At 32.9% G+C, this 19,421-nt stretch overlaps 1 protein-coding gene across 1 annotated transcript in view; it reads right to left on the bottom strand.

Moving 5' to 3' along the window:
- The window catches only part of dve (SATB1_N and homeodomain domain-containing protein dve), a 71,898-nt gene extending 53,309 nt beyond the window's left edge, over nt 1–18,589 (bottom strand). The window contains exon 1 of the mRNA XM_068770254.1: nt 18,393–18,589. Within this exon, the coding sequence (XP_068626355.1) occupies nt 18,393–18,482 (90 nt within the window). The 5' untranslated portion in view covers nt 18,483–18,589. The remainder of the gene's footprint in view (nt 1–18,392) is intronic.
- Nucleotides 18,590–19,421: the final 832 nt, after the last annotated feature.

Here is a 19,421-nt window from a genome sequence, read left to right as displayed (position 1 = left end):
TCAGTTGACCCCAAAACTAAAACTATATTTAAAATTAATCTTTTATTCGTTGGTATAAATTGTCGTAGAAGTGTGTTATGTTAAACATTAATATCTGGGCGCAACGCATATCGGTGTGATTCCTTTAGATATTATAATTAATTATAATAGATGGAGCGTAAATAATTTTTAACGGTTTCAAGTGGTAGAGGTCTGAAAAGTAAACTTTTTCACGCCCAGTATTTCCAAAAAATATCTGAGAAATAACATTGGTTTGAAATGTCACCAGAAACACGTTCATTCTTAAGCAAAACACAAATCAATCAATTTAATTTCTCTGATTCTGATGAAGAAATGCTACAATTGCAATTACTAATCTTCTTCTTCTTGAAGTGCCTCTTCAACTAGTGGAGGTTGGCTATCGGCTTCCTGCTCTCTTCCTTATTTTTGGTTCTGCGTAATAGCTCAGCAGCGCTGGCGATTCCGGTCCACTCTCTAATGTTACGAAGCCACGACTTCTTTCTCCTACCAACCTTCCTTTTCCCAGTGACCTTTCCCATCATGATAAGTTAAAGGAGATTGTATCGTTGGTGTCGAAGAACGTGTCCCAAGTAAGCGATTTTCCTTCGTTTTACTGTGAGCATTAGTGCGTGTATATGGCCGATTCGTTTCAGAACTTCGACGTTGGTCACCTTCTGAGTCCAGCTTAACACAACAACAATTACTAATACTATTTCGAAAATCTTTAGTTTTGGAAAAAATCTGAAGGAGGAAACTCAGCTTATATTAAAAGAAAAAACTTGCCTAGTATGAGAACGCGCGTGTTATGCGACTTCACCGGACACGTATGATGGTAGCTGTTTAAGAATTTAACTCTTGGTTATTGCTATTTTATCATCCGGGTGATCGATGACAGATCTCGATCACCAAAGAATACGGTGCTTGAATATTTCTGACTTAATCGGTTTATTGGTAGAGGCACTTACAGTAAACGATTTATTATATATTATTGGGGAGAATAAACGAATACGTGAGATCTCATTTACAATCATGTAATATTCTTTTAAATTATTCCGGTCCTATTAATAGATAGGCGCAATCATTGATGATGATACTAGTTTTAATACATACGGTTTCAAATAGACACCTTTTAAATGTCAACGAATAAAATATTGTTATAAACAAATTACATATAAACAATAATCTATATGCAAATGGAATGAATGATTTTATATTTAGTAACAAAGTATAATGTTAAGGATAAGCAAGTTAAACAAGTAATACATATGCAACTTATGCTAATTAAATTTATTTATAACTTTCTCATAATATGCTAAACTATGAAAACACGTAGCAATCAGAGTCACTAATGTATAATTAATTGTTTACCCCTATTGTTTTAAATATATGTCGATATTTTCTTAAAATCTTCACCCTAGCGTTTTATGGAGATTAAACAATAATAAAAAAAACTTTGAACTTCTATCTCTGATAATTGCCTATTTTATTTTATAATTCTTCCATGAAGAAACCGGTGAAGGTAGTGTCTCAAAGTTCAGCTGTATCAGCAAGACAACTTTAATAAAGCAGTGTACTTCAGTTTTTTATAAAGCCAAACGTAACTCACTAGACCTATCGAAGATGAGCTTGTATTGCAAACACATTAAACTTGTTGCTAATTATTGAAATATAACTGCATCATATGATGATATTATTTCGAGCATCATCCTTAATTATGTGTGAATAAATATTGTAAATATTTAAAAAATTAACTCCAATGATGACTTCAACGTTACTTATGAATATAACAATAGCAATCGAAATTTGTCAACCAAAAAAACACAATTTATTATTAACGTTTTCATTTATTTGGAATGTTTAATTTATGATGCTTTGTTGTCTGGTTTCTCTTCGTGGCAATCAGAAAATTGTCAAATGGTACGAGATCCATTTTCGGAAAACCTGCCTACGCTCAAAGATACCAGTGTAATAGACGCACAAAAACCAATACATTTTAAAAACTAAAGCAAACTAACACGGAAGAAATTCTTTGATTAATAAGCAAAAAGAAGAAGGAAAGGCTTGTAGGTATAATGTTTAAACCCACGTAAATAGCATACACTTGATATGTATTTATTTAAAAACAGTGGAATGTCGAGAATTGAAATAATTAACTACATAATGACTGAAGTAATTTGAAGAAATTGCAAATATGGATGTCAACGAAGTCCCGGACACCAACTTTGCTCATGGACATATTTAATTTGTACAGTGTATAAAGTATTGCGGAATTTTTAAAAGTAATCATCATTGTTTTTTTTATATTAATTATCATAATCTCTCTAATTTCTGTTAGATGGCGTTCTTAGCCTTGTGGAGCTCTCACAACTCTGTCGGTCACACGGCTGGCGGATTGATTGAAGATCCGCGAACTACAATTTAAATTTCTTCCACCACTAGTTCTGCCCGTTCACGTGTGCCACTTGAACGTTATATGGCGCATCTAACTCGGGTACACTGTTTCGCACCTCCGGATGGTGTTGAGAGCAGTCCTCGTTTTCTAGCTGTTGTAGTCTTTTTGGTTGCTTCCGTAGCTCTTGTTGTTGAAATTTTCTTGTTACTTTAATTTCTTCTTTCTGGCGGTTCTCTTTCATTAGCATGTCTAGTACGTGTGACTCATACTAGTGGCCTCCCTGCTCTTGAGGCGCTTCATCCCTTTCGGCGTCGGTGCGTACAATCTAAATCGAGTAATAAGGAAACCATATCATTCACTACAAGCTTGGTCTAATTTTGCTCTTTCACTAAGATGATGTCGCTTGGGACTGTACTCTTTACAACGTTCATATTATCTAATTCAGGTAAAATATGAACAGAGAGCACGGGGACGACCCGGAGAAAGATATCCTCATTGTAACATTTATGTACAAGAGCCCTTTAGAGTTGGCTGTTGGTATGTCCCACTGATGACGGCAGTCTTGCCTAAGTAGAGATTAAGGAGAAGATTGTGATGCTGTTTCATTGAGAATAGCCATTTTTATGCATTTCTTAAATTACGCCTATGAGTTTAATTATTATAAAAACAGAAATTACTACCATTACCATTATATTTGTTATACCTGACTAGAGAACAACAATTAATTTTTAATTGATTCTTTAATCTGGTGAAAATAATAATTACGTCTTGACCAAAAAAAATATTCTATTATAAATTATTAGTATATATCAATGGTCTATTTCTGTAAGCTAAATATATAACATAATAAGACGTAGTTTGCTTAAACAAGAACAATTACAACAAATGCAATAACTGTAATATTGCAAGACACTACGGATAAAAACCATACGGTTAATTGTGAATTGCTTGTAGTTACCATTCACTCACTCAATAATAGTTCCATGTAGGTGCGTTTGTACATAGGTGCCAGTAGTTTACCGTGCGGAACCTGAATAATTCAATGCATTAGCGCTTAATACATTCATAATATTTATAAAAAATAAAACCGTCACACTCTGATACAGTAAAAACTTTGAATTTAATTACTAGCAATGCCTGGTTTTAAAAAAATGTCATTGTATTAGCACGCAGCTACAAAATTTAAGTGTTATCATTTCGCTGCGGTGACTACATAGTTAAAACTGGTACTCAACATCAGTCAGGATTTATAACAACATACTCTATCTATAATGATTACTAATATATCAATACCATTGATAACAAACAGTGGAAGGAAATATTATAAGTAAATCGATGTATATTAAAATTCAAGACCTGAAAAATGTCATTCATTAATTCCACCCGTACCCGCTTGAATCTTTACCGGCCGTTCCTTTTCAAGAAGAAGGGGTTTGTGTCCAAACATTATAAACATAAAAGTGTTATTATTGACAATTATGATTATCAGTACATATAAAAATTACGTCACAATTAACATTTATGAAATTTTTATATTTAATTTTTTATTTATTTACAATTTTTTGTAAACCATAGATAATAAATAGAAAGAAAAAAGAAACAATTCTTATGGTACAAGAGACGATTTCTACCACACCACCTTTGGATATAAACTGTAAATATAATTGTACAATGTAAGTCAATACCTTAATATATATATATATATATATGTATATATATATATATGTATATATATATATGTATATATATATATATATATATATATACATATATATATATATTAATACTAACCGGATTATCTTTAAACAGTCTAAAGTATTGTAGTGTTTATATGTATAAATTTTACTGTCCACCCGGTGTGTAGCGACGTGTGTCGCCGGGAGCGCAGCTAAAGGCAGAGTGGAACTTCCTATTAAATTATTTATTTAAATTCATATCTTTTAGTCTTCCACTTTTTTCTCTAACTTATTTTCAAAAACCAAAAAATTATAAAAACACAAAAATTCGTAAATTTTTTGTTCGGGAGTTCACGTATGATGTGTGTACTGAAAACATATGAGACAGTCTGCTCGAGATTGAAAGTTTAAGCATTTATATCTCGTCATATGCTATTAAAATGTATATTACATTATTGTCACGGTTTTTAAATCTTAGTTCAATTTGATATGATCTGATATAACGATGGTGGCAATTAAATTAAAAAAAAAAACATTTGAATATTTTTTTTTAAATTTAAACACAGATATTTTATTAAGGAAATAACCTGTCCTTGTGTGCCGGTTTCGTACGTTTTACATTTAAACATAACGAGCTCTTTTGACATGTTTAACGTAAATATTGAATTAATATGCATGTATGGCGTTTAAAAAACGGCATTTTTATTCAATAACCTGTAGGTTTTTAAATGTTAAATATCTATTTTATTTGTCTTAGGATTTTGTTATACGTTTAATTTTTACACGAAAAATGTAATATGATTGCTTACGCCGAAAGGAGGTCAGGTTATTCTCAAAATCGTGTATTACTTTTGACATCAGGTAAATACAATTTTTTTTTTAGTTTACTTAGCATTTTAATTTATTAGTTTACGCGTATGGACTTAATTCGCCATTTTTTTTTTACTAAAAACTTGTTGCACGACCAATTTAACAAAAAGACAATTTGACAAAACTAAAAAACGCGTTTAAAAATATCGTAGTCCGTCCCCTTGCATAAAATTTACGCACACGAGGGCATTTTGCGTAAACAAAGCCCCGTCGATAGTGTGGGGGTGCGTGCGTTTCAAACACGCACCTACATGTGGGTAGGATAATGATAGTACGCTTCCGTCGCGTCACACCTGAGAGCCCATAACCGCCAACAGGGTTACAAGATCCCACCCTACACCACCCTCTATTTTATATTTTTGACAAACTTAATGATTTAAAATGTATTGAGAGAAATTCCTTCATACGTCTCTGTGCTAAGCTAATGGTTACAAAATTGTCTACTTTAAAATTGTATTTCAGCGAAATAAAAGTTTAACCAAGACCTTCTTAGACGAAGTCTACTATATTATTTTTAAAAATCATAGTCTTTAGCAAAATTGTAAATAACGTAATGCAGTCCCTTACTTAATAACTTTTGTCCACACGGCACATTCCTGAAGTCTTCACTGAACTGTTAAAAAGTGATTGTTTCGTACTACTAACCTAGAAGTCATACTCGTGACAGTTAAAAAGAAAAAGATACGTTAAAACTTCTTTGAATTTTATTTGTGGAGCATTTATTTGGTAACGTTTTATGCAAAACCGCCAAAAGCTTTATACGATTATCGCATTAATACATCGTTAAAACCCAGTAGAAACCGTGTTAGGAAAAATTTGGAATGTATAATCCATAAAAAATGCGGTTTTTGTTTTCCTAATAATAATATAGAGCTTTACAATTTTCATTGAATTGAATTTTTTATACATCTATGTCAAAGGTTGGATTGAAATTTATTTATGCATTTCAAAAACGAATACATGTTAACTGTTACCTTTATTTACTACACAATAGTTAACACTGTAAATATGAAAGGAAAATTTAAGAAGGTATACCTATATGTATTGTAGAACAATTGTATACAAATAAAAATCGTTTATCCTAATTTCATTTCCGATGAAATTCGCGATAATAAACACTCTCAGAGCAAACATACATTTACATTACTTCCCCTTTCAAACTTCAAATATGTTAAGCCGCTTTAAAAAGAAGTTCCACAAATGTTTTATAATACGTAACGGACCAAGAACTCGGAGAGCATATCGAGCCATAGAGTTATAAAGATTAAAACATTTTAATCTTTGGGACACGAAATCTCAAAGATTTTTATTTTGACTATTAGATAAAATAAAGGTCCTACCAAAACATAAACTGTACGATTCCGAAAAATTTTAGTATAATTTTTTTTAAAACAAAGAAAGTATGTTATACATATGTGTATATGTAATTGTAATTAGTGAATGCGAAACCGTGCCTATCCTCCATCTAGAATATTTTGTGTAGTGTTTTTCATATAAATGCAAAACGCTGGTACACATTGAAAATAATTTCTTTATTAATTACTCAGATCATTTACATATACACAGTTGGTATCCCATACTAGAAGCACCATTATTATAATTATGTAATTTTTTACACGCAAAATGTTCACTGTGAAACGATTAATGCAACCGATGCCAATCGTGGAAACATCCGCCGATAAATCGATAAACAAGTGCATGCGACTGGCCTGTGTTGTTTCCTAACCACCGACAAATTATTTTAATCAATACACCTCTACTTTTAAATAGAGCTTGATATTTAGTCTTATACTCGTACGTTTACGCAAATTTCTTTTTGATCGGTGTTGGATACGGCATAAAATAAATTTAATTACTTATTTTCTACGCGCGCGTAAATAAATGCGACAATAACAATTTTTTACGTGAACAATACTTTGAATCTTATCGCTCTTCGTGTTCATGCGACGCTACTCGTCCATAGACATCAACGCTATCAAGCGGACCGAAATGTCCAAGTCATTGCATTTTTAATACATTCGACAATTTTTTAAAACACTTTTGAATAATCCATTATCACGTTCGCAATAAAACCTTTAATTGAATCCCCCTGTGCGTGAGACTTTAAAAGTCATTATACATTACATTTAACGCAACTTCCTGTAATTGCACTTTTTTATATTTAAAATTTACCTTAGTGCAATGAATGCGTGACCACTCCGCTTAAGGGTGGTACGCAGCCACAAAAATAATGCTTCTTGCAACTGCCTTTTCACTTTCTTAAAAATATTGCTTAATTGTAAAATAACTTCACGGACAGCAGTTAATAATATGCGATTTCTATTAACTAGTCATAGCATAAGTAACCATTTATAGTCACTAAGTGCTGTTTCTGCTTCTTCGAAAACTGCAACAAAAACTTAAAAACTACGCTTGCTTACAAACGTCAGTGGCTTATAAATACATATTTGCATATGTATGTTTTACAATGGATTACCGGTATCTACTTTACATAACTTCATTAACATGTTGGTTCGTTAGTTTACATGTGTTTGTTCTACGCGATGCATTAAAGGCACGCATGTGTGTGCGTCCGTCATTTCCCTGCGCGGGAGTCGTGGATCGCAGCGATTGTTCACGCGTTTCGCATCACTCACCCTTACCCTTGGGATAACTCGCTCACCGACAATTTATATACAACTCGATATGCAATCGTACCTTTTTTCCTGTAAGTTATTCCAACGATTATCTAACGTTTCACCTCACAGATGAGGGAATGAACTGTAATGTAGTTAGAATCATAATTTTTATGCAAAGTTTTGTAATAAAAATGGTAGGTGCGTCCATAGAACAAGAACAACGGGGTTATGTTTAAAGTTGATATGCAGCAACAAACAATGCTAGGTAAACTTAAAAATAAAGATTTTTATTGGATTAATAAATATATATAAATAGAAATTATTTATTTGTAAACAAAAGACGTGAGTACATAAGTCAGCAAGTTTTATAGGCATTACTAAGAAATCATACGGTGTTCAGTTACTATAAGACCGTGTCCATGTTAAGAACTATTCGAAGCGCAATAAGACTATTGTAACTGGACCAGAGGTTTGATAATTGAATTTATGCACCTTGTCACGAACTCGGTTACTATGTGAACGCTTACGACATGCATACTGTAGTTGAAAATCTATAATAATACAAGTTAATTCTACGAAGTAGAGTGTACCAACGGACGTACACATGCGCTGGGCGTGTCGCCGTGCACCAATGCGCTCTCCCTATTGTTTATCCCACGATTAAAACCAATTCAAATACTAACTCGCACTCAAAAATTAAGCTCGAGTGGTGCTACAGGGGCTTTTGTTTTAAGCACAATGCGAGCACTCAATGAGCACAGCGAAAGCTGCAGACTTGAAAAACATGGCAAAAAAATCATATTTTATATTATACTTTTCTTAGCATAATATATTTAAATTCAAATTAATATATTTTATACCACGTTAACAAGAGCTTCAAATCTTTTTACGTGTTACTGTAAAAAAGTAATATGTACATTAAAGTAATTGTAACAGATAAGGTTGTTTGTAAGTTTTTAAAGTTAAAATTTTATTTCCTTCTATATGTTAAAAAGTGCTCAAAAACTGATTTCAGAACAAGAATAGGCATAAGCATTTTAGCTGTCGTTTCTCGCAAAAATTCTGATAAAACAGTAAAGTCCATTACCAAGAAAAACAAATTATAGAAAAAAAACGACTCACGCCAAAATAAATTGATAGCCATTTCGTAAATTAAAAAATTCAAGTTAATGCCTGTATTTTGAGCTAACACACGTGATATTTTCTATGTTTAAAAGGCCATTATATTGGTTGACATCGGCTAGATTCGAATACGCATCCCGTATTATTATTTAAAAACAAAAAACTAATTAAGGTTCCACTATTTTACTGAATTATACATAAATATATTACATATAGTTTACGCAGTCCACAACATTCGTAGTCCACTTTATAATTTGCTAAATGTGGATTAAAAAGTAGGGTGTTGAATGTAAGCTCTTCAAGCTGCGCCAGCGCAGACGACAGCTGACAGCGAGCCTGTGAGAGCCGCGGATTTTTTAGTAATTAACAAACTCATTGTTCTCTTATTAGAGTTACGTATGGGAATACTGTCTTTCTCTTTTTATATTTAGTTTTTATTTAACGATTTAGTTAATATAATTTACTTCATAAAATCTAAATTTTCATTCATTACTTATTATAAAACTATATTGAAAGCTACCGAGCTGTTACACGTTCTTCAATAGAAATATTACGAAGCATGGTACTGCCATTATTAATTTGTAAACAAATAAATGTTGTATTATAGATTATCTAAATACTGTCAGTAATAAGAAGCAATGTTACAATTATTATAACCTCATACTATTCAAATTCATTCTTTCATCAAATTAGAGAATAATATAATCACGATAATACAAAGACGAAATGCTTATTTCTAAATTCATATTAATGTATAATTTCAGCTAATCAGGGCATTCCATCGATGTATTTTTATGTAATAATATATATAATAATATATAAATAGTACATAGCTCTCGCGAATAATCGAGTTTTGAAATGGTGTATTGAACCAAGTGATTTAGTTCGAGAAGTTTCTCGTTAAAACTATTCTATTAAGCCCTTTCTTTAGTTATAATCCTATTTAATATTTTTATCATAGCATCATAAAATATATTAATGGTAAAAATACGTCTTTCATTTCTTCCGTTACAGCCACAAAAAATAAAAACTTTTGGTGAACAATTAGACGTATACATTTTCTTGTTACGGGCAAATAAAAAGCGAATGTATAATCATAGCCGGCAAACAATATTTACGCATGCTTTATCGTCAATCAATAATTAATATCTGGAGGCAGGATGGTTGAGACGCTCCCGAATTTCGCCGAGAATGATGAGGAGATCGCGTTCGCGTAATCGGGCTGGCAAAAAATAAAAAATGAAGCAAATACGAAATACTCCATTACCGAAATACAAAACTCCGAGGAGTCATCTTAATACTAATATTATTTTTTTAAGATTTTTCACTCGGTTTATTTATATTATTTTAGAAGTGTATAAAATATTTCAGTCTTAATTCATTTAGTTACAGTTTCATTTTATTCAGTTGTATTATTTTTTGTAGTAACGGCATTCTTTTAAGAGGGTAAATCCTAACTTTCAACAAGTAATTCTTCGATAATAAATCTTTATCTCGTTACAGCAGCAATGACTACAATGAAGACATCTTTCTGCTCATTCGCTGCTTTTTGGCAATTCATTAAACACCATACAAGATATTTAATATAACCTTTTTTACATTATATAATGGTCAAATTAATTCCGTGATTCTTTCCATGAACATTGTAAAACATTTAATCTTTTAAATGTTTAGAACGAATGTATGGAAATCAGTGCAATATAACATAGACAATTAACTTCTCTTGTGTCCTAGCCTACAGCATAGAAAAATATTAGGATATAATTAGTACATAGCAATAAAGCAGTTGAGGGTTCAGAGCAATTTGTTTTAAAATTATTTACATATTCGAAACATAAACATTAATTTGCACTATTCGTTTACATATTTTAGTGTCATTTTTATCCCACGTTATATTACATGATTATTTTTTTTTTATTTATTTCATATTAATCTGTTGCATATTGTTCATATTAGTGTAAGCAAAACTTTTAATAGTTTCCAACTATACCCTCCATGGAAGTCCTGTGCTGCCGAATCGCATTGCGTATGCAAGCCGCGGCCTCCTGCGGCCACGTCAGCTATTTGCTCGTGACCAGAGGGCTAAGCCATTCAAGGCTAAGACGTGGGGGCCAGTTTTTGGCCGTTCCCGACCTGATCCACTACTCGGAAACCCCCACACTTGCAGCTCGTAACTACTAAGTCTCACACGTTTTACTTATCAATTTTTTCTAATGAAATAATTAAATTCGGGCTTATTATCATTTATTCATTTAAAAATACACATACATAAACTTCGGTTATTTGACTTAAAGTTTATATAAAATTAAAATTTAAGATTATCAAAAAATTCCATGTATTTATGGAGTATTATAAAATCATTTAGCATGAAACTTTATCGAGTTGTAAATGAAACTTACGCATGCTGTATGAGCTCTATTTAAGCCCAACTCGTTCATTATTAATTGCACTCCTCAGGTGCGACGATTATCCTTATTAGGGCACCGCAAGCTTGAGACATGCATTTCCCCTCGCGTTTTAGGATCCTGTCTTATCAAGGGGCTTAAATACTATAATTTAAATTGTTACTGCTATGTCTCTTACACGAACAGTTGTGCTACCCCCTTTCTCTTAGAGTAGGCATGTGTTTCAATAATAGATACATTACAATGCTGTTCACAACTTGCGCCTATCTATTTCATAATCAATAATAACTTTTCGATAGTAGTAAATATAATGTGAGTTTTTATTACTTTGGGTTTGATTCAGAAGGCTGATCGCGAAGCCGTTCCCGCCAATAATTGCGCGGTTGGCGCGCACAGATTATCACAAGCAAGTGCGTTCGATAACGCATGGGCACGAATGCGTTATTAAATATATTCCTTTTTCGACGAAATCTGCATAATGAGGGAGCATAAAGCAGGTAAAGACTAGATGGCGCGACGCCTTGGAGAAAGGCGAGCATTTTTGTGTACTTGCTTATAGAGATCTCAAGAATGGATGCGTATTAAAATCTTGGCCATTTTTCTTTAATCAAAATTTTTAGATAATACGTATAAAAAAAAACCCTTTAAGAACCTGAAAACAACAACAATAATACGAAAATACGTAGGTGTATTATATTTATAGCTATTAATTACTTTATGTTTACTGAAGTAATAACTAATAAGCCAGAAGGTCAAGGTTAAAATAAGTCTTGTCCCTGAAGGTTTATAGATAGCAAATAAGTGGTTATATAGCTTTGTCTGCGAACATTGAATATTTTATTTTTTATTTATTAACTTTTGTTAAATATTCCAAAGTTATGTTTAAATGAAACATTGATAAAAAATAACTAATTTATTATCATTGACGCTATCAAACAAAAAATTGACAAACGACCTTCTGGAGTATTACGAAAAGATATATAAAAACTGTTTTACATATTAACGGGCCTTTTAAGTTATTTCTCAAAAACTAAAAAACTTATTCGTTATCTTTAACAACCGTCTCGTTACCGGAACCGAACTCCCAGTGCAAATGTCTCCACCCGTAAAACAATAACTTTGCAAGTCCGGTCTTATACTCGCGCCTTATCTTAACCACCGGATAAAAAAGGCCGAACGGCTACACACTGGCGATATCAGAGACAAAGTTCAGACCAATAAATAAAATTAAATGACAACAGCGGTGCAAACTGCGCAAAACACATTATTACAAATGTAACACTACTTGTTGCCACCAACACGCTGAATATTCTCAGTGATATTTTAAAGGTCCTCTCCATAATAAAACGCTCTGTAACAGGATCGGGGGTGCGGTAAAAAAGCCGCGCGCGTGTCGCCGCCCGTCCGACAAGTGGCCAGTAAATTATGGTTAGTTTTTGGCTGCGCCCGCGCAATGTGGCCTCGCGGCTTGTCGGCAGCTTCTCGGCGGCTGCTCGTCGGCCCCCCGCAAACCCCGGCCCACCGCGCCCGGTCACAGACCCCGTCGTACCGTCAATCTCCACTACTTATCCGTCCGCGCCAATACCTTAAATTAATCATTTTCTTCCAAAAAACGAGATGCAATAAAGATCCTATCACCCCAGGCCGCGAGCAACGTCGGGCGGTTTCATAACTATAGACTTGACAAACCGATGTCGCAAGCGGTATTTCTGGTAGTGCGCATTGTGTTCTATGAACTGGTTCATTGTGCCGCCAAAATTAATCTCGGGGGGTTTAGCAGCGCCACAAAGGCGGCATGCCGGCGCGTACGGTGGCTATTACGGACACCATTTTATAATTACCTTTTTAAATAGTTTTCTCGATCAGGCTACACATTAAAACGTCAATGTAAATAACTTGTTAGCCGCAATCTCATTTCTGAGCGATTGGATATTACAATAGTGTACGTGATTTGAGAAAGGTAACGGTGTCGCCGCTTTATCCGCGAGATGGAGCCTATTACGGAACGCGGCGCGAGCGCAGCGCGTGCTGGCTAGCCGCAAACACACCGCGGTGCCGGTGCCTATTCTATTTGTCGGCTGCCCGACAAAAACCGACTCCCCGATGACAAGAATTAACTTAGCCGTATACACGAAGTCAATTAATTGTGCCTCTTTATATTTCACGTCTTATTATTTATCGCAAATTGAAGTCTGCGAAAAAGTCGCCTATGTCACATCAGCGTTACAATGAAAAACGCAGCTTATATCTCGGAGTTAATCAACTTTCGAACAATAAAAGCAAAAGCGTACGTCATCTTCGTGCCGTAACACAAAAAAAGCAGAATGATGCTCGAAATCCAAAGAAAAAAATGATCCACGTCAGTTAAGGTTCGATTATAACATCACAAAGAAAACAGTCGCGTGGCGCGTAATAAGGTTTGAATCCAATCATTGCGCCCGGAACCAGCGCAAATTGAACCATGGAATATTTCACTAGCCACGCCCCGAACGTGTGTAATTGCACACAATTATCAATCCACTTTAAACTCTTTTAAAACAGTTTTTGTCGCAACTGTTCGTGGCACGATCCCACTTTCTGTGTACCTAACTAGAGGTGTAATTGGTGCATAATGTTTTTTTACAACAAACTTAAATTTTATAATGGTTTACTTGCATTTTGTACTGAATCCATTTCAAAGAATTATTGGAGAGAAACGGTATTAATGGCAATAGTATAATTTTCTAGACTTTTCGACTAATATGATAACACTATGTTACTATCGCTTTCTGAAATGACCACAACAATTTTAAAAGATATAGGTTAACATCAGCAAAACAAGACATTTTTAATATGTTTAGTAACTATTTTTATGACCAGGAAATATGCAAATAGAAAATACCTTGATAATTATATTTTGTATATGAATAACGCAATATCTGACGACGTCGATCTTTGACGAGTGTGTGTTGCCAGTGGTGAGATATATCTCGTGGTACTATACGATGGTCTTAAAAGAGGTCTCTAGATGACCCAGAGAGTAAAAGAGAAAGCTTTACTCTACTACTGCGTGGTCGCATCAAGAATGAGACCCGCAGAGGAAACTAAGTCATCTACGTAGCTTGAAGAATTGCTCGTATGAAAAGGCAGTGGGTCGAGCACATTGCTCGTATAGCCGTCGGCCGATAGAAATGAAAGGTTCTCGAATGGCGACCACTAGCCAGCCCAACGACATAGTCGGCGTCGCGCATGCGGGCAGCGCAACACCGGTCATAGTAGCGATCTTTTGTGTTAGGCCTAAGCCATGTTATGGGCGTTTAACGGCTGACATGATGATGATACAAAGAAATAAAAAAAATTAGCAAATGTTACAAACAAAACATAAATTAAAAGACGTTTGTAATTTATTAGCTGTCATCAGAATTGCAGCTCTACATTGTAACTTTTGTTCAAGGCGAGGCGTAACACGAACTATTTTCCGTTATGCCCGGCAGCTACTGTGCACGTATCAGTAGAAGGTAATACAAAGTTATCGCGCGAAACAATAATCCGAGATAATGGATTAACTCGTAGCCGTACATTTCTAAACACCGCTATCGATATTACGATTAAAGTCAACAAAAACTTGAAACCATTTCTGATGGATTACCGCAGACACCCGTTATCGGTGAGCACGCACCAAATTAGTACATTGATTTTACTTTTATGCAATTTGATTTGATTGAAAAATTCTTTAAATGGATTTATAAAAAATAAAATAGGATAAATAAAAACTCTACCGTACTTTAGTGTTTAGAAAGTATATGATTGAAAAATATGACTTTGAGTGATAAGGCCGCCCATTGTTTTTATTTTTGGTTATTAGGGATCGTTTATTTCCTTTCTGATACGTATATCAAAGAATTAAAAAGAAATAAATATTAGGGTGAGCGGAAAGTAATGCCGTTTTTGTCGACATATTTACAGAAAAACCATTGATTTTTACCGCTTCGGCATTGAAAATTTGTATACTAGACGGCAAAAGGTTGTTGATAACGAAGGTGAATATATTGTTGAATAGAAATAAAACCTTCTTAAAAATGTAGTCGTGTGAATTTAACTTAAGAAAGCGACATTACTTTCCGGTCCCCTTATATTTAAATACATTTAAAACCGATTATCTACAAGTAACACAGTTTGTCCACAATTTTATTTTCCGTAATTTCTTCCAATATTCATATCATTAATCTCAAGTTGTGTTACTTTGGCTATCTAGTATAGAAAAGGACTGGTACTCAATGGTTACGTAAATTATGTACGATGAAGTTTTCTACCGAAAACTGCTACAATGATTTAAAAGTTATTTTACTACATGCGTAAATTAATAATTATATTAACCTGTTTTTATGGGATTAAAATCTTTCATATTTTACTATTATTTTATTCAATTTTGTATATAAACAGAAACATTAACTGTATCCTTTACTTTGTTTTCATTTCTCTACTTTAAGAATAAAACATTAAATGAAGTACATAACTGATGCACTTATCACCGTGCTATTAATAAACAGTATAAAGGGAGGTTGTTATAGCTGATCAGACCTTGATATTTGTACCTTATGATAATAATAAACATAATAATGTAGTAAAAAATTTCAGGTTAGGCTTCACCCAAAAAGATATTTATTTTTAATCGCTAAATTATTTATATTCGATAACTTACAAATAAAAACAGAAAAAAAAATTCAATTTTACTTTGCTATAAATAGAAAAGTTACATATAAGATATACAAACACACAAAAAAAAAGTTACATAATACATATAACAATGTTATTAACATAAGCCCCGATGAGGTTGAAGCTAGTTAACATAAAAAATACTTACGTTATATTATTTATATATGACCAGTACATGTGCTTTTAATGTTTGAAGTTCAATCGTTAAAAACAGCTATGATAAGACTAAGAATAATCTGCGTGTATCTGTCTGCTTGTATCTGAACTGTGTTGAGTTTAGTTTGTAATGTCACGTACGCTCTCTTATTATTTTGCCGTAGATAAACCAGTATTTACTACTAATTATCTGTCTTGACTTATTACTGCAACGCAATCTATTCAAATTGATTGTGATTTGAAAGACAGAAGTGTTTATTGTTCTATTTAATATACTAACAATATGTTGTCAAGATAAGTACAAATGGAAAATACTAACCGTGAATTATAAACACGCAGCGAGCCAACAGTCTTAACTTGCAAAATATTTAGTAACAAATAGTAATTTGTTTATTAAAACGCTATAAGGCAGCACAATTATCGTCTAAGGCATAATAATCTAAAGGTGAAATGTGGATAACCCTTGTAACCTCTGTCTATCCCAATTGGATTAAAATACACGACCTGGTTATTAAATTTTCTTTAACAAGAGTAATAAAATTGAATAGTCAGTTAAGTTACATGTAAAAAATGTAATTATATGATCTCGCTGACAATTTTACTACTCTAAGCGCTCCGGAGTTTCCTACACACCAATAGTTAACATATTTCCGATCGATTACATTTCTATAAAACTTTAATTAATTTAAACGTAATAAATTTACTAATGACGTTATGGTTCGTTAAGTTGTATTTATAATAGATTATCACAAAGCACGAAACCGAAAGCCATATTATAAAAAAAAACGGATAAATAGCTCTTATTTACAATAAATTATAAAGATTTACCTAATAAAACTATGAGAGTAAAATAATAAGCTACTATTTCCATTATAATGTTGAAAAACTATAAATATAAGGAATATCAATAAGTTCTACATGTTTAACGATTTAACATATAGCTACTTAATTGAACATTATTTTTTTATCTTTGCATAAATTATATGCTCGTCTTATATAGAATAATTTTTAGATTAAATTTAGTGAAAAAAAATGGAAACAGCGTACAGTTAAACCGGAACAAAGAGCAACAAATATGTAAGGTTTTATGCCGAGTTAATTAAATTCAAAATTCTTGACAACAATAAATAAATGACCGTATTAGCCGTGGTTTGATCCATATTTTACCTTTACACGACAGAGAATTTGTTTCGTATCGTTTAAGCCTAAGTATAAATTTGTAATAATTAAAATCAATTAGATGATTTACATTCCATTGCTGGTTAATGCGTTATTTTGTAATAGCAATTATGATTCAAAGTACTAATCAATTAACAGAACAAAGTAGTATTTAAATAACTAGATGGAATTAGCGGTCAGAATTAATCATCATACCTCAAAATCTGGTCATTCAGTTTTATGACCTTTAATAAATGACGAACTGTCAAAATCCCTAAGTCAAATGACTTCATTGACATTTAAAATATACAAGTACACCAATAGAATTCAATTTTTACTAAAATAAATTAATTTTGTTTTACCATCGCTAAGATAGGAATCCTTTTCTTAAATAAAAATAGCGAACTTTTGAACAAAAAGTGTCTTTATTCTTTTACTAAAAGATAGAAAAGTTCTCTTTTAAAAACAAAAAAAAAACAATATCTTGATATTTTTAGAACCAAGTTAATCGATAACGTATTTTTTATAGGGCTTGCCGTTATTTTGTTTATAGTTATGTCACCAACATTCCAAAAGAAACACAAGAGTTCAAGGTTGTCATTTAAAATTACATTTAAGATCGACTAGCAGATAAATATTTAAGACAGTAAAAATACCTTAAACTAAAAAATAAAATTGTATGGAAATTTAAGGAATTATCGCAAAGAAATCAACATTTAAAAAACAACACAAATGTGGGCTTTTATTTTTAAGTGATAAAAATGTTCATAATCGTTTATCGGCATCGAAGTATAAAAATATATTTATGCTTTTCGGAGATCCTAACGCTTATGATTTTGTATTGACAGCGTATCGATGTGACCTTGCTGAAAAATCGCTTACTATTGTTAATATTTAAATTATTTAAATGCAAGTATATGTGTCATTATTTTTATGCTAATGATCGTTATCAAGATGAACTTGGCCGCTTATTGTCTAGGTGAACCAATTAGGCGTGTATTGTCTTACAAAATCATAAGGATCCTGTTGTAATTAACATTTACAGCCGATACCACGTTGATTTCAGATTTTAAATGTGACATACAATTAGTTTCACTAAAAGAAAATATGTCTAAAGTTGTTATATTAAAAATAAATACAAAAAATGAACATGTATATTAAATTCGTTCATTTAAATAAATAAAAAAAACTCCCCCAGTCTTTTGACAAATATAACATGAACAGTTATGTATATGATTTGACGTTTTATTTAAATAAAACATTAAGTAGGTAAGTGCAAAAAACAATAATAAATACTTACTTGGGATAAGTCACTCGGTGCTTCCGATTTGACTGTGTTGGCAGCTGCCCATGCCTCAGCAAATGTCTCCATGGCACTCTGAAAGTCCATCTTGTTACCAATTCACGACGACATCAACATAACGAAATTTCACTAAAACATGCGCCCGGTGCGGCGAAGTCGAACGATTGATGACAGCCGACGACACGTTCACTCTAGCCGGCCGGCGCCGCGGTACTGCCGTCGCTCGGCCCCGCCCAGCGAACCGCCCGTGTCGAGAAAAACCGATACCACCCGAGCCTTCCCGTTTCAGCGCTTTTCTTTTTTAAGCCGCTTTTTAACGAGTTTTTTTTATCTAAAGCCCAACCCACGGTGGTGGCTGGGCGTACTTTGGATTATTTACACTAGTAATTCATAGATGGCTAAGCCGTGATGTTTCATTTGTACTAATGATAGATACTAAGCGTAACCTTGTTTCACGATTACGTACCTTATTGAACGCTGTGTAATTCTATGTCAATCTGTTTTATTTAAATTATCTAACTAGAAGTTAGTAAAAGAATAATGGTACATCAAATTCATATTTTAATTTAAGATATGGTTAAATTATGACAGTAATTATTATAATTATGTCACTTATAATGACCACATAGGTTTTCGTTTTTATAGTACGTTAATAAGGAACATCATTTACTTTGTCAAAAAAGGTATCGAAGCGACTAATTACAGTGGCGTGGCAAATGGGCGAGACGCAGAACCGCTACTGTGGAGGCATTTTTATTCATTATATAAATCACGGCAGCTTCCCGCCTGCTCTAGGATGTAGGAAAAATTGTCACAGCTTCCTATAATTTTGTACGTGGTCGTTTAAGCGATATTGTCCTGGCTTCCGCTTTTCTTTGCTTTTAATTTTTTACGTACCATAAATTTAAGCTGTATAATCATTACTAATTATATAAACCTTTATAGCTACATAACTAAAAACATTACTGCGTTTCTACAAAGATTAAACTTCTAAAATAACCAATACTTTCAATGCTACGGGATTAG

Source organism: Battus philenor, unplaced genomic scaffold (genome assembly GCF_028537555.1).
Source record: "Battus philenor isolate CCGP_79_NKW_IND1 unplaced genomic scaffold, ilBatPhil1.0.hap1 SCAF_3, whole genome shotgun sequence".
Lineage (NCBI taxonomy): Eukaryota > Metazoa > Arthropoda > Insecta > Lepidoptera > Papilionidae > Battus > Battus philenor.
Note: the sequence above shows the minus strand (reverse complement) of the source record. Positions and strands in the feature narration are given on the sequence as shown.